Source organism: Pseudorca crassidens, chromosome 2, assembly GCF_039906515.1.
Source record: "Pseudorca crassidens isolate mPseCra1 chromosome 2, mPseCra1.hap1, whole genome shotgun sequence".
Taxonomy (NCBI): Eukaryota; Metazoa; Chordata; class Mammalia; order Artiodactyla; family Delphinidae; genus Pseudorca; species Pseudorca crassidens.
This window is the reverse complement of record NC_090297.1, coordinates 105,116,096-105,141,072: the sequence shown is the minus strand read 5'-3', so window position 1 is coordinate 105,141,072 and position 24,977 is coordinate 105,116,096. Positions and strand designations below refer to the sequence as shown.

Here is a 24,977-nt window from a genome sequence, read left to right as displayed (position 1 = left end):
TCCCTCCTGTCCCACTATTCGTCTGCCTCCCTCACTGAGCTTTCAGCAAAACTTCTGCTTCCCAGCCAAGACACACAAGAAGGAAATTCCACTCTAAAGTTAGGCGGTGCAGAGATGCCACAAACCACAGAGAAATGCGAAGGAGTAAACAGCACCAGCTGGATCTTGAACTTAATCTTGCCTTTTTAAATTTAGGAGAGTTTACGTGGGCAGCCACAGGACAGGGTGATACAGTGAATGTGTCCCATGCCTTCAAAACCTACCCACGTCTAGGAAGATATCTGGGGATGCTCAAGTAATTGGGGTTTCTAGAATTGTTTTGACCACCTCAGAGCACAGAATATGGTTTGTCTAGGGGCTTCTGAGAAGAGGCTGGGCGGCGGAAGATTGAGCTCAATTTTTAACTGATCAATCTCAGCCTACTTTTCTAGCTATCGATGGGCTCCAGCGCCCACCGCCCCCCCCCCGACCCCCACCAGATGCTTCTTGATCTCTTTCCAGGCAGAGAGAACGGGCTGTCTGATGTCAGGACACCCCACGTCCAGATCTGAAAGAACATTACCACAAGGGCAAAGGGAGGGCCGTTTGGAGCAGGGATTCTATGTAAGCGACTGAGACCTGGTCGTCTGCTCTTAAAGAAAGACACAGGGATGAAGAGACCAAGTGCCTCGGGCACTTCCCATACACCACTTTTTTAAGCCATTCAATCCTGAGAGGCGTCCTTATCCCTCTTACTGATGAGGGAACAAAGGCTTAGGGGAATTAAGCACTGTGCTCAAGGTCAAAGCAGCTCAAAGCCACCTTGCTGTTCGAGTTCAGGCCCATCCCCTTCCAGGTCTGCTACGGCAAGGCCCTAATACATGTTATGAGCTCACAGCTGAGGTCAGCACAGTGAGCGGTTACCGGTGGAGCTCTACCGACCTTCGGTTCAGTCGCAGCTCTGAGGCCACAGTGACGGGTTTGCTCCTGCCACTGTCAATTAGCTGCCCGGTTCTGGGCCTTCTTAGCCTGCCTTGTCTCCAAAACAGATGCTGCTGGGCGTAAGGTAGGAATGGGTCATCCCCTACAGACGGAGTAAAAAACCCTCAAAAGGTGAAACCCTTAGGATGCAGGAGTACCATTCTGCCATGTTTTGTGAAAATCATCTTTAAAAAAAAAAAATCAAGTAATATACTGCCCAGCCCATACTGAGCTGGCTTTGGGAACTCATCAAACAACCTCAGGCCCTGTGCCTCTACTCACACTTTCTTCCCCTTATGAAATCTTTCCAACTATCTCCTGGGAACCACCATCCACAGCTCCAATGACTTCCTCCGCTGCTCTCAACAGAATTCATATGCACCTGTTGTGGCACTTTCCTCACTGCTTCCAGTGGCCTCTGTGCGCTCTGTCCCCCCAGCAGATGGAGACTTCTGTGGGAGCAGTCTGAGCTTTAATCCTACTCCGCCAAGGCAGACCATCTAACCCCACGGCTGCCTGCGGATGCCCTCTGGTGGCTCTTCAGGGTAATGACAACACAAAGGTGCCCGGAAGAGTACGGGGTAGGCTCTTTATTGGGTGGTTATTGCTGTACGACAGGCGTCAGGTGAGACACAAGCAGCGTCAGCCCCAGGAATGTGGCTCTCCTCTCCCAGTGGGTGTGTTTCTTCAGAAAATCCCACGAGGCTGGGACAAGTGAGCCCAAGGTTAGAAGTGGAACTGGAACGCCTCGGTCGCGTGCTGCTTCCAGGGCTCCAGGCTGGGCAGCAGGGAGGAGATGCCCATGACGTGCCAGGTCTCCCCATCCGACACCATTGAGGTCTGGTAGGACAGCAGCTGCACCTCCGACTCTGCCAGGAGGCCTGGAAGTAGAAGAAACCCCTGGTTGGCACAGGGCTGGGGGGAAGGAGAAGCAAGAGGCTGGGAGCAGGCTCACAAGACTTGAGTTCCCAAGATCAATGTTGCAACGGGGGTGATGGTCTCAGAATCAAAGCGCTGAGACAGGGAACAAAGGGCTCTGCCCAGGTCCCTCGCTATTCTCCAGGCTTTAGGAACACCCTGGCCATCAGGCAAGGCAGGAGAGGGAAGATCAACCACAAAGAGCCAGAGCTGGACTTGCCAGCTGCCAGTTTTACCCAGACCATCAGCAAAGGGGAAAAGCAGGGGAAAGTTCCCCTGGGCAGCTGGCAACGATAGTGAAATTAGGCCCTTGGAGGCCTGTGGACACAGTCTCTGCCATACTTGGAAGTGCTCCAGAACTCCCAGGAGCCCGAGCGCCAGGGGACAGGAGCAGATCCAAGATGCCCACGACATCTGGAGGGGATGCCCTGACATGGTTTGTTGGATCAGGCTGGCCACCACCGGGCCTGAGGTCAGAAGGAAACCTGCAACTTAATTCTGAGCTCCTGGGATACAGCTCTACAGGCAGTTCTCAACTGTGTCCTTGCTGTGGTGAGCACCTGCCTATCAATAGGGGCTCTGGGGCCCTACCCCTGACGACCTTAGATAAGGCACTGAACCTCAGAACTCCATACCGGCTCCCCAAATGTCCTGGAACCTGCTGCAGATCCAGTGATGCCGGCAGGCATGGAGAGGGGCTGAAGGAGGCAAAAGTCCACGGAGCCCAGTCCCAGGACAGAGTCCTCAACACACACCCACCGCTGCCTCAAGGGCACCGGCCGGCCCGACAGGTCCCTCCTCACCAATCATGGTCGGCAGCATCGCAGGGTTGGAGGGGTGAGTCCTGAACATGAGCAGCGGCAGGCCCCGGTGGAGAGGCACCTCTGGTCTGAAGACAGCTCCGTTGAGTGCCTGCAGCACAGGCGTGGTGCCCTGGACCCAGCCCACGGCCTGGTAGGGGGCACCTGCCAGGGCCACGGTCAGGAGGCATTTCCCGCAGCCCTGCTCCCCTGGTGCAGCAGGGCTGTGGGAAGTGGTTACCTGCAGAGAGAAGGCAAAAAGGCACCGTGACGCCCACCCCCTTGCTAGGCCTAATCGCCAATTTATAGGGCTTCAGCCCTGCGGCCACGCCATGCTCAGCAATTCAGGGCGGGTGGCGGGGGGGAGAGGGCAGATGGGGAAGCCACAAGGGGCGGCAGAGGCTAAGAGGATGTGCGGCGAGCTCCCGGAGTCTGCAGACTAACCAGGAACCCGGGTGCCGTGGTAAAGGGGCACTGGTTGGAGAATCAGGGGCCGAGCACGCCGGGCTATCTCCCAGCTCCCAGCCGGGCTCCTCGATTTCCTCAGCTGTGAAGTGGGGCTACTGCTGTCCCTCCCACTCACAGAGCACTTATACACAAAGCACTTTCACGAGTATTAGTTCACTCGTAGCGATGCTCGGGGCCGGTGGTATCTGCACTCTGCAAGTGAAGAGATCACAGCTACTTCTCACAGGCAGACACTGTCACCTGCAGGACTGGCGCCCAGGGCTCCCGCTCGGGGAGCAGAGCTGCAAGGTGCTCTGAATGCAGGCGAGAAAAGCAGTGCTGACCCGGGATGGAGGGGATGGAGGGGAGGGGAGGGGAGGGGAGGGGTGCGCACATCGAGGCCGGACTCTTTCACCAGCAGCTTGGCATTCACCAGGTTCACCTCCACCTGACGGGAAGCATCCTTCAGGAGGCCAACGATGACGGCGGGGGTCAGGCAGTTCCCAGAGTTCTTCAGGGACAATCCTGGGGACCCAGAGAAGCCACCGTAAGGCCACTGTGTGTAGAACAACAAGGGGGTGGGCAGCACATCACTGGCCCCGAGCTCTGGGTCACGGCTCCTCACTGACCTGGGGGCCCAACTCCAGCCTGCCAGGCGGTTCTGCTTTCCTCTGCAGGCAGAGAGGTGGCCGGGGCGGGGGACACACGGGGGGGTCCAGGCCAGGACACCGGGGATGCTCTACACCAGTTTAAGAAGCTCTTCTCCAGAACCCGGCCTAACTCTGCTGCCCCGCACACCTGCCCCTGGCCTGTCCGCCCTGGCCTGCCTGTCCTTCCCCAAAGGGACACTTGAAGAATATCCTACCCTCATCCCTACCCGGCACTCAGGCCCTTGCCAGCCTCGGGAAATGGAAGCAGGAAGGGGCGACTAAAGCAGCTGGGCCCACTCCCCTGTCTTGTCTCCTTGAGGCCTCGGCACCCCGGCCAGCGAGGCCCCTGGCTCTGCCCCTGCCTGGTACCGGCAATGCTCAGGTTCTACCTGCCTCCGCTCCAGTCTCTCCCCAAGGGAGGGGATGCCCAATGGTCAACGGGGAGGACAAGCCCCTGCAGGGATCAGGGGACCGGGGCCCTCCCTGGTCTCTCAACCACGCCTGCACAGGGCTGGACCCACTGCACAGGCGGCCAGAGCCTGCAGAGGGGCAGACAGCGGGGACTGCTCCCGTCCCCACTCCCCAGGGGAGCAAATGCCCCTGCGGGCATCAGCCTGCCCGAGGGCCCACCTGAGGATGTCAGAGCACAAAATGTCCTCGCTGCCTGCCTCGTCTGACACCCCCGCCCCGGCTTTCACTTCACAGGTGAAGAACTCACAGCTCAGAGAAGGAAAAGTCCCACAGCAGGTAAGCAACAGGGTCAAAACCAGAATAAAATGTTCTGTTGCTTCACCTGGACTCCCTCCACCAATCCTACTGCCTCGCACGTGAAATTCCAAATCTTACGTAGGTCCCTCTTGCACCCCAAACATGCATGTCTTAAAAAGACTGCATCAACGTGATTTACGAAAATTAAGTATATCTCCCAATAACTTTTTGTACTCATCCTCGTCAGTAGCAAGCAAGCCATACTCAGACCAAACATGAAGCACGGAGTCATGAGAGCGGGGTCACCTCTGCGTCCCTCACTGGTCTGTGCCTGCAGCAGACACGCCCGGTGGGGTGCCGAGTCCATGCCCCTCTTCCCTCTCCCTCTGCAGAGTTCCCGGCTTACCCTGTGTTACCACCTGAATGGTCCCTTTGGGGGACCCAGCCCAGGCTTGCATCAGTGCCCCAAGAGCTTCTGCCAGACCAATCCAAGGCTTGGTGTGTGGAGAGAAGGCACTGGTGAGGGCCTGGGCGTTTACCTGCAGAGAGAGGGGAGCAGGGCAGAGGTCAGGAAGGGATGGGACAGGGCACACCTGCCCAACTCGGCCCCCAAGCAAGGTCTTACTGCTGAGACTCAGCTCCGCGTGGAGAGCCGGTGGCACGGGGCCACCCTTGCTTTGGGTGCCTGGGGGGTGATAACCTCCACTAGCCACCAACGAGGTGACAACAACGTGTTCCCACAGCTGAGGAGAGCTATAGAGCCAGAAGAGGGCACAGAAGGCTAAGACCACTTCCAACTGCCAGAAGGGAGTGGGAAGATGGGGAAAAGACACCTCCCTCTTCTCTGAACATGTGCCAGCGCCCCCAACCCACTCCACCGGAGACTTGTTTCTCCTGTGCTGGGGAAGGAAGATGGGTCTTTGACATAAAACGTATGGGGAGGGCTTCCCTGGTGGCACAGTGGTGAAGGATCCACCTGCCAACGCAGTGGACACGGGTTCGTGCCCCGGTCCGGGAAGATCCCACATGCCGCGGAGCGGCTGGGCCCGTGAGCCATGGCCGCTGAGCCTGCGCGTCCGGAGCCTGTGCTCCTCAACGGGAGGGGCCACAACAGTGAGAGGCCCGTGTACCGCAAAAAAAAAAAAAAAAAAAAAAATCACAATTTGTAAGGCTGGATTTATATACTTTTTTTTTTTTTGGTCCTGCCGCGCAGCTTGTGGGATCTCAGTCCCCCAGCCAGGGATTGAACCCAGGCCACGGCAGTGAAAGCGCAGAGTCCTGACCACTAGACCACCAGGGAACTCCCTGGACTCACACACTTCTGATGATCCTATCACTCTTTAAAAGTTGACTCCTGTGAAGTCCACCACAGGCCTGCTAGGCAGTTGAAGAAGGCAGAAGCCACATAATCTTCTGACGTTGTAAGTCTACGGTCTGGCTGGCTGGACCCCCAGCAGGGGCTTGATAACGAAAACCAGCTTGTTCTGTGTCAAAATGTTTATTCCATCTTGTGGCTCTGAGTTAAGTATCTGGCCACTTATGCTGAGGCAACTTGTAAAGAGAACCATCTAAGAAAGATTCAATTAGAAACCCGGGTTGGGGGCTTCCCTGGTGGCGCAGTGGTTGAGAGTCCACCTGCCGATACAGGGGACACGGGTTCGTGCCCCGGTCTGGGAGGATCCCGCGTGCCGCGGAGCAGCTGGGCCCGTGGGCCATGGCCGCTGAGCCTGCGCGTCTGGAGCCTGTGCTCCGCAACGGGAGAGGCCACAGCAGTGAGAGGCCCACGTACTGCAAAAAAAAAAAAAAAAGAAAAGAAAAAGAAACCCGGGTTGGATGCAAATCAGGCAGCTCTAAGATGTAATGAAAAGAAAACACGGACGCTTCTATTCCTGTTTTCATAAAGACACAACTGGCAGAGAATTAAAGAAGAGACTTGTGATGACAGAAACAACCAAGGAGGCGGGACCCCCAGCAGACCCTTCTGTGTAAGGGGCATCCTGGTGTGATCGCACCCTGCGGCCGGGTCCCCTTTGATCCTCTCCGAAGGGCACAGAAAGGGCAGTGAGTCCCAGAGCTGCAGGGGGAGAACTGAAGGGCCAGGCCACAGCTGGGGTGTGAAAGCCTGCAGCAGGCAGCAGGAAAGTGCTCATCTGAGAAGCCCCAAAGGCAGGCGTCACGCTTGGTCAGGTGCCTGCACAGGCCAGGCCGGTGCTTCCCCCAGGTCTGCTGAGTAAAAGGAGCGTCTGTCTTCTCTAGAAGATGAGTGGGAGCCTCCAGGAAGAGCCAATGCACTGGGGCACCAACCTGACCCTAATGCTAACCTGTGCCTCACGTCAGAGCAGAACTGGAGAGGACCCGGTAAAGAATGAGGGACAGAGGAGTTTCCCATGTAACAAATATGTCTTTCTTACAAATGCCTACTCTACCCCACCAGCCGTTGTGGCTGGAGAGTTCAATTTGCCTAAGTTTAAAAATTTGACTAGGAGATGTGACCCCTTAAGTAAGAAGGGGACATTTTGTGGGCCCATTTGACGGAGCTGGTGTTGAGTCCCCGTCATGAAAAGGCCTGGAATGCCACCACTCCCTGAATAACTCATAAGGGCTGCACCGCTGAGGGCTGTACCCTGCCTTGTGAGTGGACAGAAAAAAGAAAAGCCCAGCCCAGACTGGGTGGCAATGGTCACGGTGGCCCAAACCTCGCCTGGGTCCCCACCAGCCTCACGGGGGAGGAATGAACTGCTCAGAAGCCCACGGCATGCAAAGGGAGTGAGAAAGCGTGCCCTGTCTTGAGAAGCCCACAGACACAGTGCAGAGAAAGGGTGCAGACGTGGATGTGGATGTGTCTTTGTTGACCATCGAGCTGTGGCCACTGCCAGGCTGTCCCAGCCTGCCCGTCGCACCTGCGAAGGCTGCCCCCGAGGAGCCCTCCTACGGGACAGAAGTAGGCGCCTTTACTTTCTCAGGGTGTAGAGGCCACAGTGGCCTGGGCTCTTAAACCAGGGCTGGCAGGGTTGAACAAAGCATCCTGTGTCTCTCCTGCCGCAGTTCTGTCCTCAGAAGCGAAAATGCCTGTGTTGAGGGTCAGCCAGGAGGGTCAGGGACTACCCCCCAGCCGCGCCCCAACTCTCATTCATTATTGGTTAAATGCTCCAGGCAGAGCCACATGAACTGCAGAGAAGCTTACATCGTTTTGCTTTTGGTGGTGTTTTCTTTTTTGTTGTTTGTCCTCTGAGAATTTAGAATTTAATTAAGAACTAAGATATAAACTCATGAAACGTCAATAATAGTAGAGAATGTGGCTCACTGCAAAAGGGTTGGGATGGAGCTAGAAAGGCCAAGCAAGTCTTCGTGAAGGGGCAGGTGGCGTGCAAGCCCCTTGATGGACAGCTATGCCTTCCTTATTCACCTCCATATCCCCAAAGGGCTCTGACAGTATCTGGTACCCACTGGAGCTTAGGGACCATCTGAGTGACTGAGTGAATGAGACAGGACTTGAAGTATAAGTCAGGTTCAGGTTGGAAGAGGAACATGTACCAGGAAGGGCCCACTGTGAACACAGTCAAGAAACCATGATTTGGGGGAAAGAAAGGGGGCCAGCTGGCTTGGAGGGTTCCTATGGGGATGATGGGTGCAGGCTTCTGGGTAGGGCAACCCTGCTCAGGGTCCTAAGAGAGATGGGATGAAAGGCGAGCGCTCGGGGTCACGAGGTGAGAACGCCCTCTCAGGGCTTTCTCCACAGGCCGTCCCCCACCTGCCCCTACCTCGGGCATTCCGCCATCATGCCAGCCACACTCCTTCACTCCCAAGGCCTGTGGAGAACAAAGGAGCCTTTCTCCAGAGGCAGGGCACTGGGAAAAAACACAATCTCAGCAGTGAGCCTACAATATAAACAAGCTGAGCTGGCTCCTTGCTGCCGGGCCTCAGCTCTCAAGGCTAAGCAGGGGCAGCTCCTGCCACCCCACCCAGCACACTGGCTCAAGTACAGTCCCTTATCTTCGGCTCCCAGGGCTGAATCTGGTCCCAGCGACAACACGCCCTTCTGCAACTCCTCCCTCTGACCTCCGGGCCCAGCCCCACATGGCATACTTACTACTCCCGCTAGAGATTTCCCCTTCACCATGTCCACAAACTGGATGGCAATTTCCTCCCCGCAGCGGCTCTGGGCCTCCTTGGTACTGGCGCCCAGGTGGGGGCAGCTGATGACGTTCTCGTGGTCCACCAAGGCCCGGTCCCGGGGTGGCTCCTGCCCAGAAAGAGACACCTCTGGGTGGGTTGCTTCAGATGGCCCCAGGGAGTTGGAGGGGAAGAGGGCAGGGGTGATGCTGCCTCCTACTTCCGTTTTGTCTGGGTGGTCACTGGACTCAATAATAACCGTCTTCCTCATGAATGTTCCATCACAGCAGAGTAGACAGAGCTGTAGACCGGATTCCAATCTCAGCTCCACCACGTACTACCTATGTGCTTTTGGGCAAAATCTCCATCTCTCTGAGCCTCAGTTTCCCTATCTATAAAATGGGTTACTACTACCTACCTCCTAACACTATTATGGAGATTATGCAGTAATAAAGGAGGTTCTCAACCAGTGGTAGCTGGTATAGCTGATATTGGTTTTTCCCCTCTAGCCCCTGCCCCGAGTCCAGTCCACCCCTCAGCACTTCCTGTCAGCTCTTAGCACAGAGGCAGGCTCTTTGAGGGCATTCCACACGGGTGTTGCATCCTGGCTCTCACCAGGACAGGCGGCCCACCTGGCCACCCCTACCCACCCTCCAGTGCCCCTGCCACCCCTTCTGCTCACCGGGCACAATATAGGGGCCTTGGACCTGTTACTTAGGCCTCCTCTCTTCTGCATTCTCCCCAGGACTCTATCGGCTCCCACGGGATTTGGCCACATAGGTCTGTGAGTGCCGGCCGCAGAGCAGTAAGTGTCATGGGGAGGCCAAAGAGAGCGGGGGGAGGTGCTGTGTTAGGGAGACGGCGATATAAACAAGAGCCAGGCACACACTTGCCTTCAAGGAGCTGACGATGTAGCTGAGAGAGATGGCCAGGACCACAAACCCAACGCATGCTGTGCCCTGGGCAGGGAACAGACACTGAGTGCTACGGGGGGTCAGAGGGCCAGGGTCTTGCCAAGGCCACAAAGCTGGTAACCAGCAAACCCCCGCTGCCTAATCCAAAGCCCGTGCTTTCTCCCCAATCTCTGACGCTGAGGTGGGATTTTTAAGAGAGGTGGACAGGATTCGAGTGGAAATGCTATCAGGTGTGAGGGCAGGATGGGGGCAGTGGGTGAGCAGATGCTATATCTCTGCTCCTGCACAGAGACCTAGGGACAGCAGCCTCTGGGACCAGGGGAACACGTCTAACCAGTATTCTCGGCTTCCTTCCCTCTGCGGGAAGAGAGGAAGGGAAAGGAAAGCCAACATACACTGGGTGGAATGTCTTCTTGGCAGTGGGATTCATTTCACCAGAGATCTGTATCAATACCTTAAACCCCTCTCTGCCTGCCCGAAATCCTCCGCCTCAGAACTGATCTGCTGCTCTGTCTTCCTCTGAACTTATCAACAGGGTAGCCGTCCAGGAGCCCAAGCCCAGGAATGCATCCTATATAAACTCTGAGTTTTACAGAAGACAGCACGGCTGCCTCTGTACCAGGCTCTGCACTGGGCTCCTCAAACCACAGATGTGTTACTTTTGGCGACACAATTTCTCCCACTAGAGACAGGAAGCTCAAGGTCTTTGCACAGCTGGGCTTGCAGCCCAAGTCCCTCTGCTCTGGTCTCCCCTCTCCACCAGCACTGAGCAGGGACTCACCTCTGTGAAAACGTCCAGCGCGGCTCCAGCACACTGACCCGACTGCAGGGCCCGGAGCAGGGCGCCTTCGTCCACAATCCCTCCGCGAGCACAGTTCACCACACGTACCCCCTTCTTGCACTGGGCAAAGGTGCTGTCGTTCAGCAGGCCTGGAACGGAGGGAGGAGCTTTCCTGGGGCACTGGTGTGGGGATCCCCGTGCTCTCCCCACTGCACTGGCCACCGCACTGGCTCCATGGCCACCGCATCGGCTCCAAAGGCCCTCTCTCCCTCCCACCAGCTCTTCCCCACACACCTCCTTTCTGGGGGACCACGGTCTTTCTGGTCTCACTGCTCCCTTCTCAGATGCTCTGGGGCAGGAGATCTTGTCATGGATTTGGACCAGACTCAGTTTAGAAACATCCCAAATATCCCCGAGACATTAGTGCTGCCGGCAGTGGTCCCAGGAAGTACTCATGGGGTCGCTGGTCCTACATGTTGACCCAGCCCACCCAGACCCTGTGCATTTCTACCTAACTCACCCCTCCTCGGTCTGATGCAAGGCCATGTAACAAAACCTCACCGTGCTCCATGCTCACAGGATCTGAATGGGCCAGCGCCACAGCTGGTCCCCAGCATAGGCGGAAAGGCCAGACTGAGGGCCTACCCTTATCTGGTCTGTGGCTTCTGTGGCCAACCCACAAGGTAGGGGCACACCTACCTGTGGTGGAAGGCAGGAGAGGTGTGTGCACAGTGATAAAGTCACAGAGAGGCCAGATCTCCTCCAAGGGCACCTGCTGCACACCGAAGGAGGCCGAGACCTCTGGCGAAATGATGGGGTCATACCCTATGGTCTGGGGAAGTCAGAGAGGGAGAGTAAGTGTCACTGTTCATTATTAGCACTGGTATTATTAGTCACAGCAGCCATTTACGGAGCACTGAACCTATGCCCCGCACCACAGTTAAGCCTTCCCCAACACCTGTCTACCTCTCATGACAATACAACTGGGTTGGCACTATTCTTCCTTCATTAGAGCTGAAGGAAGTGGAGCTTACACACTGGAGGGGGCGGCGCCAGAGTTCAAAGGCAGGTTCGCCCACCTCCAAGCGCTGAACCACGAACGGGTGCGGGAACAACCGGTGCGCGGTTGGACCAGTGGAGCTCAGACGCCCTTGGAAAGTGGGGAGCCCACGTGAGGCGGGACAATCCTGCGGGAAGCGGTGACACGGTCGGAGGGCACGAGGGAAAGGGGGAGAAGCTGTCTGCAGCCGGAGGCCCCACAGGCCAGGAGACAGAGGCAGGTGCACCACCCACTTCAACAGAGAGAGGAAGAGATGAGGGAGGAGGACAGTGGTGGTGCTGAGCGGGTTACCAAGGAGACGGGACTCGCCACTGGGGAAGACGGTGAAACACCAGTGCTGACACCAGCGGGGAGAGTACGGTCCCCTCTCCTGAAGTTTCTTTTAACAAGACTTAAAGTGCGTCTCGTTTTGGAAGCCATAACTTGGTGACTAATCGCGCAGAGAGGTATAAATGACTAACGACAAATCCTTTCAACAAGGCAGGTTTGACTGGGATGGGGAAGGACATCAAGAGAGGGAAAGTGAGACATAAAGGCACCGTGGGTGGGGAGGACCCAGAAAGAAGCCTGGTCTGGGCTGGCTGGGAAGGGGGTGGGCCCCCAAAGCAGAGGGACCGCCCTGAGGCTGCGGAGAAGGAGGGAAGTTTGACGCCTGGGAGATGGGGACAGACAAGAAACTCAGGGGTGTAAACTTCATCAACCCTATGAAATCAGCTAAAGGTCATCACATATTGATGGGAAGAGGGAAAGGTGGAGAAGACAAAGCTCAGGAGAAGGAAGAAAGGACACAGACTCATAGCAGATAATGGCAAACATCTCTAGCATTCACTATGTGTCTCAAACCTCCTTAGGTACTATTATTTCCCTGTTTCACATATGAGGAAACTAAGGTGGAGGTTAAATGATTTAGCCAAGGTCCTAAGAGTAGCAAGTGGTAGAGCTGGGACACAAGTGTTCTGACTCCAGGGCCTGTACTCCTAATGCCTACCCTGTAATCAGGGGTGGAGTGAGCAGCCCACAGCCCCACCTGAGAAAACAGGAGTAGAATGAGATGGAAACATCTCTCCCACATCAGAAAGAATCTTGGGTGTCAGCCACACCCCTCTCAGCAGGGACAATGCTTTAAAGGTTGCCAAGGCAGCACAAGCAGCAGGGATGCATATGCCGCCAGGCGAGAAGCATCCACCTCTTGCAACAGCAAAGACCTACCCACTTTCTGCCTGGTCTGCCCAGGAAGCCTTCCCAGGGCTCTCTCCATGGGCTTGGTCCATGTCTCAAAGGCATGGATGTCCTCAAGAAGGCCGGACAGCCAACTGAGCTGGGCAGGCTGGCAGGACCCAGGATACGGCCTCTGAACCAGTGAACCAGGAGCCGGACCTGAGTCCTGCCTCAGTCACTGTCGACTGTGTGTCAAGGTGCAAGTCAGTGCCTCCAGACCTGGGTCCTCAACTCTACGTAAAGAAGCAGGTGGATGATTTCAAAGTCACCCCTGCTCTGACTTCCAACAATTCAACATTCCATGAAAAGAAAGCTCCCTTAGCCCTGAGAAAATGTTCAGAGTTGGCCCAGGATTAAACAAAAACAAACAGAAAGAACTTCAACAGTGGTCATCTCTAGGTGGTAGGGTTAATTTTTCTCTTTTATGCTTTCCTACGCTCGTTTAACTTTCCCCCACTGATCATGAATTTCTTTTGAAGTTAGGGAAATATACAAGTTATTTTAGAAAATAATGGCACAGAAGATCGCTATATCAAGTCAGCACTCCTAGAGAAGAAACTGAAAACGGTTATGAACAAGGTGTCACTTTGGGGTCACGTTTTTCATCATCAGCCTTGTGGGACAACAAACGCTGGGTGGGTCCCACTCCGACCTCCGGCAGAGGTTTAGGAGAAAGAGGTTGCCTCCCAGACGCCCTACGGGATCGTGAGCTCGGGACCGCCTGAGCCCCACGTGGCCATTCCCCCAGATGTAACCTCCTCGTTTCTCTTGGGGAGAATGAAACGCCCAGGGGAGGGGAGAGGATCCTGCCCTTGTCCTCACAAGTCTTCTTTGTCCGTGGGCTCTGAGACTGGTTGAAACAACGGCCCCGTTCATTTCTAAGCCAGATGTACTTTTCCTCATGTGGAGTGGGAAGAGGGTAGGGACACCAGCGGAGGTCACACAGCCAAGCCCGATGGAGGGGGTTCACACAACTCTATTGGCTCTGGGCTCCTAGGAGCCAAGAAGCAGCACAGGGCTGCCAGGAGGAAGGGTCTTGCAGGCCAAGCCTGGCCCAGTGCCCCCGCTGCAGCTGCCTGGGTCTAAAGGGAAGTGGACGGCGTGGGGTGGGGGCAAGAGGAGGGATAAGCGTCTGCCGCAGTGGTCAGCAGGCCCCGACTCAGCTTTCTTTCACAGAGAAACAGTACCTCGTTCATCTGCAGACAACCGCAGGGAAGAATTCTACCCTGTTCTCATTTTTCACTCAAAATACCCAGGGCGGACAGGAGCTGAGCTCAACTAAGGGCTGGGGTTCTTGTATCAGGGGACCACGTTGCCAGAGATAAAAAGGGTGATAGCAGGCCCGGGAGACCAATCCCGAGGCGCGTCCTAACGTATCCTGGCTAGGTCAGATGTCCTCACGTGCAGAAATCAGGACACTCGCGGTTACACACATCTATGATTCCTAGAGAGGAGCCTTGGGGAGCTGCATAAAGGGATGTCCCACCTCACCCCGTCCCAGGACTCCTGATGTTGGGGCGGCAGAGGAACCCTAGGTTTTCAAGCGGAGCTCCAGGGTGATGTCCTAGCTGCCGTCCTAGAAGGCAGCCTTGGGAGGCTGAGCACGCTGCTTCCGGTCCCCTGGCTGACCGTGGACGGAGGAGAGCAAGAAGGCCTTCAAGGTAAAGGGACTCCAACAGGGGAGCCTAACGGTCATGCCCCCTCTCTACCCCAGAGCCAATCTTCGGGCTTAGCGTTGGTGCTCTCCCCCAACACGATGAAACCTTACACAGAAACTCCGTATAAAACCAGAGCGATTCAAAGGGGCAGAGGTGAAGGCCCAGAGCCCCACCACCTGCTCTCTTTCTGGGCCCATACCCCAGGTCCTTATTCTATATCTGAAAATATTTGAACATCACTGCTCTAGGGCAGTAGGAATTCCAGGTACCAGACTGAGATGGCAGCCGCCTGTCCTGCGAATGGCTGAGCACAGGGACACGGGGCAGGGACTGATTAACGAGCAGGGGTCAGGAATAAAGACGGCGGTGGTGGAGTGGGGCAAAAATCACCAGGCTGGAACTCAGGAGGCCCAGAGTCTGAGCTGGACTCCACCCCTTACTCGTCCTATTATCTTGAGCGTATCACGTAAGCTCCCTGGGCCTCAGTTTCCTTATCTGTAAAACTGGGTTAATAATATTGACCCCAGAGGGTCATTGCAAGCACAGTATCTAACACAGCAGAGCTCAGTCAATATTAGCAGGACCTGAAAGAATCAGGGACAACTGGTGCCTCGGGTTCAACGTCCATCCCTCTGGGCTAACGTCAGACTCATCACAACCCTGGGCGCAAAGAAACTGTTAAGAGATGCTGGTCTGCTCCTCACAGAAAACCCTGAAAAGAAAGCGCAAGGCTCAGCCCCTGGTCGGCTGGGGCCTGTGGACCCACTCTAGGGGACAGGCCAGCTTGAATGCCTTGAGCCTCCAGAGTTATAACCTGTTATCCAGCAACACGATTGAGAAAAAGTTTCAAGCAGAAAGAACATCACAGAGTGTAAGACCCAAATGATTCAGAACACCAGCGGGCTGCAGGCTGCCAGAATTAGCCTGAAACCCACATCTGCACCTGTGGCTCAAAGCAAAGACAGCAGCTGCTCTAAGGTGGAAACCAGGGCTCCTCCTAGGCCTGTGCTGGCATAAGTGGGCTCTTCGCCCACCGATCCCCACCTGGCTAAGCTCCCCCTTCCGTAAGTGACCAGACAGTCCCAAAGAAAGGAAGGGAAAGGGGTGGTCCACCCCCAGTATCTGAGCCCAAGAAGGTCTCTCCTTACAGCTCCTGTGATGTGAAGGGAGCCCTTTTTTTTTTAAAACTATTTAATAGCTTTTATTCTGCACATTTATATAAGTAACAGTTTTACCAGGGAAATCGTTTTCACCCAACCACCATATATCTGAAAGCATTATGTTGAAGTATAAACTCAAAATGAGGCCAAGGAGGCTCAGTAATACTGGGGCTTATAGTGTAGGAGCTGAGACTTCCCCCGTCTGGAGGAGTTCCATGACCCTAGAAGAGCAGGTACTGTTGTCACTTGGAGCAAGAATGGTAGACAGAGGTCCTGCATCAGCTACACTTTTCAGTATTGGTGAAAATGAAAACTGTCCATCTGTTTTGATGCCTGTTCAGTCACACAAGAGAAAGCCATGAACGGTTTCACAGTCCGGTTTGCTTAGGGAGGACATTTTCCCCGGGCATGTTGGAAAAATGGGGAAAACCATGATTTCATCTGTTACACTTTTTTTTTTGCACACACGTTTCACCAAAACATTTTCCTTGTAACAAAATGAAACTATCCGAAGAGTCGTTTCGGATAGTTTAAATCCTGATACCTTAGAGAGGGTCAGATAATAGTTGTCCATTAGCAGCCTAATTAGTGATAAACAGCCTGGTGACAGATCAGGAACACGATGAGACCCCAGGTGCCAGGAGCGCAGAGGATGATAAAGATAACCTCTACAAGCTTTGCTGTTTCGCCCGAGCCAGCCCAGCCAGAACTACTCAGTGTCCCCTACGACTACTGGTCCACTCTATGTCTTTAATTAGGTTGTTCTCCCAAGTTACTGTAGCAAACCCAGTCCTTAATAATTGGACACCGTTGCCTAGGACCACACAGTAAACTCACTGCCAGAACCATTTCACAGTTTAAAGAAAGTGGTAGCCCATTGGGATGATGGATGTTCACAGACATCAGGGCTCAAAGGGCGTCTGCGTCTATGTTCACACGCCCTCTTCACATGCTGGCCAAGTGGTTATCCGGTCTTGCAGGTATATCTGCAGAGATGCGGGACTCACTCTCTCCTGAGACCATTCATTCTACTGGGGGCCAGCTCTGTAGCTCTGCCCCTCCAGCTTACACCTAGTGGTCCTCCCTGGATCTACTTCTTAGAGAGCGTGACTCTTCTATAAGACTTCTGTTTAGCTATTTGAAGGCCTCCACTGTGACTCCCAAGTCTTGATGGGTTCAGTGACCCCAGTGCCTTCAGCCCTTTCTTAGGAAACACAGACATGAGCTCCCTCACCATCACCTTCTGTCTCCAAAGCTTTCACAGTCTCCCAGAACTTGGGGTCTTTGACTGCTCAAATACTCACACAGGAGCTGATCAGTACACAGCATGAAGAATGTCACCTCCCTTGCTCTGAATGTCATACTTCTTTTAATGCTGCCGAAAGTCACATAAACTTTTCTATCAATCATATCACTCACTGTTAACCACACTGCCCTGTTGTCAAACAAAGGCCTCCTCCCCTAGAAAAAGCCTTTTATACTCACCTCTACACCCAAGTCTAGTTGCTCTGGAGGCTCATATGTAGGGCACTGATGTATCCCAAACAAAGTTCCTATTAGAGTGCCCAACTATTCTAGACTTCGAACGTCTTTTAGGACCTGATTCTGCACTTTTAAGTATTAACTACTTTTCTCCTTGCTTCCTGTCATCCACAAATGACACATCATCCAGGCTGTTGATGAGAATGGTGGACAAGGCAGAGCCCTGCACCATCCTGTACAATCTCCCTACAGACTGAGTCAGATCCTTCTTTCAACCAGTTACTAAACCCTTAGCACCACGCTCACGGTCTCCATCTTCACCCCGAGGGTATCATGAAAGACCTCACCAACGCTTGCTAAAGTCCACATCTGCAAACAATCTAAATGTCCATCACTGAGGGAATAGCCAAACAAAATCAATTTATCCCTACAAAGGAATTCCATGCAACAGTTTTAAAATATGGTAAATCTATTTATTCCAAGACATACGTTTTTATCTTAACGACATGCACAATAATCCATTCTCTCTAGAAATAGAATTCCTCTATAGGCATAGAACTGTATGCATTCCATATAAATGCATGGAAAAAATCTGAGATGACACAGGTCAAACCGACGTTACCTGTGAGGAAACTCTGACTGGTGTGGTCATTTAGGAGACCTCTATCTATATTTCAGTTTTTATGAGGATGCACTGACTTATTACATGAATACAATATAATTTTAAATAGTCAAGATATATGACATCTAGGGAGTCCCATGATATTACCAGTTTAATACTGATTTCCAAAGAGAGACCAAGACTAGTTTGAAACAACTTGTGTTTCGTAAACGCTAATCAGACAGCGTCCTGTTTGGATGCGAAGTCATCTCTTTTACAATTTGCTCAAGAATCTTCCTTCCTTGCCCTTTAGAAAATCTTGCTCTCCACAACTGCTTGAACATGAACCAAGGTTCAGATGATGCAGGTCAGTGATCTGCTGCCCTGAGACGAGATTAAGAATGTGTTGGGACCTGGAAACATGTTAAGGAGCTGGGTCAAAGTGAGCAGCTGAGCACGAAGAGACACCACTTGGGCCAGTGGGAAAGGACCAGAGCCAGGCTGCTCTTGAGGGGCTGGGGTTGGGGGGATATCCCAAGGTGTGTTCCGGGTTTTCAAAGAGCATGTCCCAGAAGCACGACGGTCTAGAGTAACCCTCCAGAGACATCTGGACAGAAGAAACCCCCCAACGAAGCAGCTACATGCTGCAACACACAAAAAAAGGCACCCACATCCTCAAAACCATGCTGGGAATAAAACGTGTGGGCATGTGGTGAGTGTTATGCCAGAGACACAGATCAACACTCAGAAGCAGGCTCTAGGCATCTCTGAGCTGGGCCCTGTCAGTCACTTCCGCTGTTGATGCTCAAGGTCCTACATCCCTCTGTGCCTCTAGGAAGCAGCCCTGGCAGCGGTTAAGTAGCTGAGTGGTGCCAAAGGAACAGACAAGCTTATCTTATCCATCACTTCAATTATTCAAGACATGAGGCGGGACTTCTTGTCTGACTTAAGTCACTGCCAGTCTCAAGTCCTTGACAATGAGTGTTCCTGAGCTAGAAGAGCCTGGTGTGCTGTGGCACCGTGCGGAAGGGGAGTGCATGTGACAGAACGGCTGCTGGGGCTGGCAACCATCCCAAAGTCACGGTGTCATCGATGAAACGCTCACCTGTTTGGTTACCTGTGCCCCGAGTTTTACTTCACCCTGACCCCTGCTTTTAGATGATCAGAATTTTTCATGAGCTGAACCTTTACCTTGATCCCTCACCAATGAGGAAAAAGGAGAAAGTGCTCCCTGTGGCTACGGCCCCTCACCACCCCTGCACAAAGGACGCGGCTTTGGTTTGTTTCCATGATCAATGGATCCACCTCTCACAGGGAGCCAGAAAAATGTCCCCGCCCTTCCCAGTGCGGAGGCTTAGAAACGATGTCTGGCTGTCTTCAATTAATAGGGTGGGAAGTAGAGGCAGGGGAGAGAAGATGTGGATTGTGGTACAATGGGTTGCCCACCTGGTTCTTGTCCATCGTCCATTTACTGCGAGCCCTTAGCAAAAACTTACAAACTCCAAAGGTCGACATAAAATTAAGGGTTAATCTATAAAGTCTCTTCTAACGCAATGAAGGTGGGAGGGACATACAGAAAGGAAAGAGCAAGGGAAAAAGGGACCATTCCATAGCAGCTCTATGTAAATTTTTCTAGAACTGAAATGATCTGATTTTCAAAACCATTTTCCTTAATGTTTAACTAAAGCTTTCCTGGCTGCAGTTTGAACCCACAATCCCTCCCTCAACAGTCACAGGAAACGTGGAGACGGCCACCAGCCGACCCAGCTGCTACACCTCTCTGGCCCACCTGGGCAGTCCCGTGGGCTTCCTCTCTTGGCCGAATGGCCTCCCGCCTCGGCAAGGTCTCCTGGATTGGCCCCGGGGGCTGGGGGTGGCACTGCTACTGATGACAACCCTCCCTCAACCAGAAGAACTACTGAGCTCCCAGCATAGGATAAGAGAGAGCCCTGGTGGGCGGCGGGGGTCAGGGATGATTTCTGAGAGATGTGTGAGGTCTCCTGGCCACCGTGGGCTCCACGATCATTTCACAGCGTATAGGCAAGCACCCTTCAATCTCTTCTGGACTATGGAGGGGGGCTAGAAGATGGATGGACAATTGCTCTGTTTTAATGTTATAAATTTGCTCCTGTTTTCTGAATTATCACAGAAGACAGAAGCAGCAAAACAGGGAGACCCTCGCAGAAGGGGAGGAAAGGAAGGGCAGGATACAAGACCCCTCTCAGCTCCATGGGGACTCAAGGCAATTACTCATCCCAGAGCTGAAGGACCTCCACCAAGCATTCCCAGATGTTGAATTCAAGGGTCTAGATCAGCAGGCCAATGTTCCCTCCCTCCCTGGTTTTGCCACCCATTCACTCAGGAGCTCTAAAGTGGGGGTCAGGCCCTCCTAGGGCAAAGCCTTTAGCTTCTCTCAAGCAAACCTGCCTCCTCCAAAATTGCTATGGGAAGCCCCACATCAAAGTGGTCTGGTGACCTCTTACCTTCATCCCAAAGGATTGCATCCGGGTGGCCACCTCTCTCCCAATTCTGCCCAGGCCAAGAATTCCTAGGATCTTTCCATTCAGCTCTGTTCCCATGAACTGCAAACAGGTGAAGAAGTGGAAGTCAGCACCCAAAGTGGACCTCGGGCACCCAGCCAGGTGGGGTGAGGCAAAGCCGGCTGCTCACCTTCTTCCGTTCCCATTTGCCATCCTTCATGGAGGCCGTCGCCTGGGGAATCTGTCTGCAAGGACAGACAAAGTCAGCGGGCCCACCCAGACCCTGCCAGCCCAGGAAGGAGGCGCAATGTGAGGGCTGCACAGCCACTATTTCTGCCGGGCACCCCCCCAGGGAACCAAGCTCAAGCTGGGTCTGGGGGGCTTAGGTTCAGAAACACCGAGGATGGTCAAGGGAGGGTAGCAGGGGGAAACCCTGGGCGAGACCTGACTTGGAGCCCTGGGATTTGTCTCCAGCTAGGTGTCTGGGAGGAGGTTCTGAGTCCATCTCAGTGGCTGGAGTATCAGCCTGAGTGACTCTGGGCATGTAAAAAGCAACAGCTAATCCTCCAGGGTTTGTAGGGATAATGAAATGGGGGTATTGGTGGATTTTGACAACACCAAATGTTCCAGAAATTCAAGAATTTCCATTTTCCTATTCCATCCAGAGACATAACCTACAACATCTTCCACTGTATCAAGGGACAGCTGAATACTTATTCTCCCTTGAGAGTTAGGCTAGACTGGGGTGGGCGGGTGGTGTAGTCCAGACACTTCCAACAACCACACAACCTCCTGTCCCACCACACACACACACACAGACACACACATACGCACACACACTCTCTCCACAGCTTATCTCCTATTGGTCAACATGGAGGTCTGAGTCTCTATGTGTTTTCTGGAGAGGACAAAGGAAGTTAGGGCAATGTGAGAGGTCAGAGGGCAAGATGTGTCATGTGGGACATGGCCCTCCAGGCTTCTCCAGAAGCTAGAAAGGAAGAGACAAGAAACAATGTTTAAACATCAGCTCATTTAATGCTCACAACTGCATGGGGGTGGAGTGTGGCCACTGGGGGTTAAATACCTTGCCCAGCATCACTCAACGAGAAGTAGCACAATCAATTCAAAGCCAAGGAAGACATCCTCACCAGTTAGCCTCCTAAGTATTTAAACGCAGGCGTTCCTGCCGGCCACAAAATTCAGAGGTGTGTGCATGTCTGCGTGTGTGAGAGAGAAGAGATTCCAAGATAACTCTTCCTGTATTTCCACTTCACTGACTTCTTATAAAAAGCATTCTTTCCTGTCTACACGTTACCAGGACACAGACTTCCATCTGAGGGTGAGGTTGATGGGAATCTGTTCTACGATCAGAGTCCCAGGAACTCATGGGTAAACTCAGCAAAGCTTACATAACAAGTTCATGGAAGAAGCTCCATCTCACTGCTCTGGCCCATGGGGCCTCATTTCAGGAATGTCATGTAGGACAATGACTTGCCTTGAGGAAGTGCTCCCCCTCAGCAAAGCCAGCCGGATGAGATGCCTCTGACCGAGTGAGACAGAGCCCCCGGCTCTGGCCTCCCGACCTCTGCCCACCTGACTGCAAGATGCCATCTCAGAGATGTGCGTGCAGCACCACGGAGCACAGGAAACCCTCACACCCTCCCTCTGGGCGCTCCACCCAGCTGGCCGTGGTGCCTCCCCAGGTTTCAACATTTCGGGATCCTCACCAGGCCAGTCTGGGGAGGACCATGACATGGGCAAGGGACCTCCCAAGAATTATACGGAGGCCGGCCCGACTTACAAGAGAAAATAAAGCAGGCACAACGGTGAAATCTACATTTGTTGTATTCTCCACTCTTTCTTTCCGTGTCCTTGTTCTTCTCCAGCACCTCAGGAACAGGCAAAATCTGTTCAAAGTCCCCCACCGTGAGGCCCATTCAGCCCTGCTCTCCACCCACATTGCCCAATGCTCTCAACTTTACCGTGCACACTTCCCACCCCCTCTACCGCTGCCCTGCCTGGAAAGTGGTCTGATTAAACCAGCACACAGGGGTTATGAGAGACTGGTGATTCCTTCTCATAGGGTGCTTCTTTCTTGGTTTTGATGATGAGTGAGGTCATGATGAGTGGCTGGCGACAGGGCGCTTCCCCTAAGTCATACCACTTTGCCTACTCCTTTAAGTAAAGCTGGTCTTGGAATAGGAGGAAGATTATTCCTGACTCGCAAGGGAAACACCACCTCCAGAAAAAAAGTGAGAGAATTAGAAAGCTGCACTGGGATCGCTCCCTCACCCCCCCAAGAAACCAAAAAGAAACCACCACTGAATTTAATAGCACAAGTGACACCAGGGCATCAGGCCTCAACACTTCTGCAGATGTTCCAGGAGATCCAGACAGCCAGCTTAGGGACCCCTTCCGGGCTGGGTCCCTCCTGCTGTGCAATTCTCCCTGTTCTTCCCTTTCTCCAACCTCCTCTCCTCTTCACTGACAAGTGAATATCAGTGAATACCTAAGATCTCAGGTAGAAATCTTGGGGAAGAGTTAGAACAAAGGTGAACTCCCTCAGATCCCCTCCCAGCAGGGAGGAGAATAGGTCTTGAGAAGGGAAAGGAATCATTTCTCAGCCCCAGAAGGTTTCAGGCCTGAGTAGTGACGTGAGGGGTCCTGGCTGCCTGGGTTCCTTGGTTTAAGGATCCACGGATCTGCAAAGGGACCCAGAGCATCTTCCCGCCCTCCCACTGGCTCCTTGCCCTTCCCACTGACCCACTGCCTTTTCAACAGCAGTGTTCATATAGTCATTTTACCACCCAGCACAGTAAGATTCATGCACATCCTGTGTGTTTGCAAACAACCTGAGAAGCCACCTGACCTTGGTGTGCCAGACCAGTGTAACGAATGTTCAGTTGAGGACTGACGGCCTTGAAGGTTCTTAGCAGCCTGCATGTCACCAAGCTGAAGTGTTTCTAAGTTTCTCGGGGTCAGTTTGCTTAGGGAGTCATAATAATTGACAGACCACAGACAGTGACTCTGCTCAGAAGTCAGGGACTTACCTGGCCAGGCACATGATCATCCCACAGGTGAGCTCCGCAGCGCTGAGGCTGTTCCCACTGGGGGTGCTAAAGATGGAAGAAGATGGGGGACATCGGTCAGCCAGACCCAGGATTCCCACTCCTGTCCCAGTGGAAAGACTAGTGCACGCTGTGCTCTCTCTCCCGCTCCATAAGCTTTCCTCTTCTTTTTGTTTGTTTTGTTTAGTTTTATGGGTTTTTTTTTTTTTACTTTTTAAAAAATTGAAGTATAGTTGATGTATAATATTATATAAGTTACAGGTGTACAATATAGTGATTCACAATTTTTAAAGGTTACACTCCATTTATAGTTATCATAAAATATTGGCCATATTCCCTGCATTGTACAGTATATCCTTACAGCTTATTTTATACCTAATAGTTTGTACCTCTTAACCCCCTACCCCTACGTTGCCCCTCCCCCCTTCCCTCTCCCCGCTGGTAGCCACTAGATTGTTCTCTATATCTGTGAATCTGTTTCTTTTTTGTTATATTCACTAGTTTGATTTATTTTTTAGATTCCATATGTAAGTGATAACATACAGTATTTGTCTTTCTATGTCTGACTTATTTCACTTAGCATAATGCCTTCCAAAACCATCCAAATGGCAAAATTTCATTCTTTTCATGCCTGAGTAGTATTCTATTATATATATATAACATCTTCTTTATCCATTCATCTGTCGATGGATACTCAGATTGCTTCCATATCTTGGCAATTGTACATAATGCTGCTATGAACGTGGGCGTGCACCTATCTTTTAGAATTAGCATTTTTGGTTTTTTTGGATATATACCCAGGAGTGAAATTGCTGGGTCATGTGGTAGTCCTTTCTTTAGTTTTTTGAGGAACCTCCAACTGTTCTCCATAGTGGCTGCACCAATTTACATTCCCACCAACAGTGTACGAGGGTTCTCTTTTCTCCACATTCTCGCCAACATTTTGAACTTACCTGTTCTTAGTGAAAACCCCTAACACCACGCCACTGCCCTGGGTTCTGTGATGTACTCCTGCCCTAACCCCAGGTCTGGAAGAAAACCCCTTTGCCCTGGCTTTATGTTTTCCTGCGGAGGGACCTCCATTCGAGAAACACACTCATCTCTCTACCCAAACTCATTTCTCCCGGGGCAGAGAAGTATCTCAATAGATTGGGAGAGATACGTGTGGCTCAGCCCTTCTCTCTCTCCCCTTACTTTAGGATCTACCTGCCTACAGAAAGACAAATCCCTGCTGTTCCATGCCATCAATCTTGTTTTTAAAAATTTTTATTGGAGTATAGTTGATTTTACACTGTTGTGTTAGTTTCATGCCATCAGTCTTATTGAGGCTGTACCCGTGACAGATACAGAGGTCAGCCCCTTGCCCACAGACCTTTATCAATTTGCCCAACCTGTCTTTTTTTTAGTAACAAAGCTAATATTTTTATCTTGTCCTGTTTGACTTTTCCTCCTATTTCTCAACAAGTTTTGCACTGAGAAATCATCTTCACAAGTTAAATCATAGGGTAATGTTGACTCTACCCATCTTACAGAAAGGAAAATAGAGATAATACCCATGAAACTATTTTTCTTTTCTCAAAGGCTTTTTCTTGTTGCTCTTGAAATAATTTATTAACACACGTGTTCACCCTCCTTTCCCTCTTTTCTTCTCTGGAAATGAAGGTTATAAGGTGAAAAGTCAAGAGATCCTATTTGTAAAAAGTTAAAAATCAAGATAAAAGGATTCTCAGACATGTATACACTGATGTGTATAAAATTGATGACTATTAAGAACCTCCTGTATAAAAAAATAATAAAAAAATAAAGTAGACCAAAAAACAGTTTCTTTCCCTTGAAAATACAGAACTTTTCAAAAGGAAATAAATAAAAATAAAAAAAGGATTCTCAGAGTCTGTCTTTCCATAAGAACACCTGGCTTCCTGACTCGCCCAGCGAATGACCAGGCTACATGGGATACAG

The 24,977-nt window shown here is 52.4% G+C and overlaps 1 protein-coding gene across 1 annotated transcript in view; it reads right to left on the bottom strand.

The window, feature by feature from the left end:
- Window positions 1-1,535: 1,535 nt before the first annotated feature.
- The window catches only part of PHGDH (phosphoglycerate dehydrogenase), a 30,831-nt gene continuing 7,389 nt past the window's right edge, over window positions 1,536-24,977 (bottom strand). The window contains exons 3-12 of the mRNA XM_067727444.1: window positions 23,001-23,066; window positions 20,141-20,195; window positions 19,954-20,052; window positions 10,991-11,123; window positions 10,292-10,440; window positions 8,574-8,726; window positions 4,890-5,022; window positions 3,520-3,650; window positions 2,682-2,919; window positions 1,536-1,841 (exon numbers count right to left, since the gene is read on the bottom strand). Coding sequence (XP_067583545.1) covers window positions 1,687-1,841; window positions 2,682-2,919; window positions 3,520-3,650; window positions 4,890-5,022; window positions 8,574-8,726; window positions 10,292-10,440; window positions 10,991-11,123; window positions 19,954-20,052; window positions 20,141-20,195; window positions 23,001-23,066 — 1,312 coding nt within the window. The 3' untranslated portion in view covers window positions 1,536-1,686. The remainder of the gene's footprint in view (window positions 1,842-2,681; window positions 2,920-3,519; window positions 3,651-4,889; window positions 5,023-8,573; window positions 8,727-10,291; window positions 10,441-10,990; window positions 11,124-19,953; window positions 20,053-20,140; window positions 20,196-23,000; window positions 23,067-24,977) is intronic.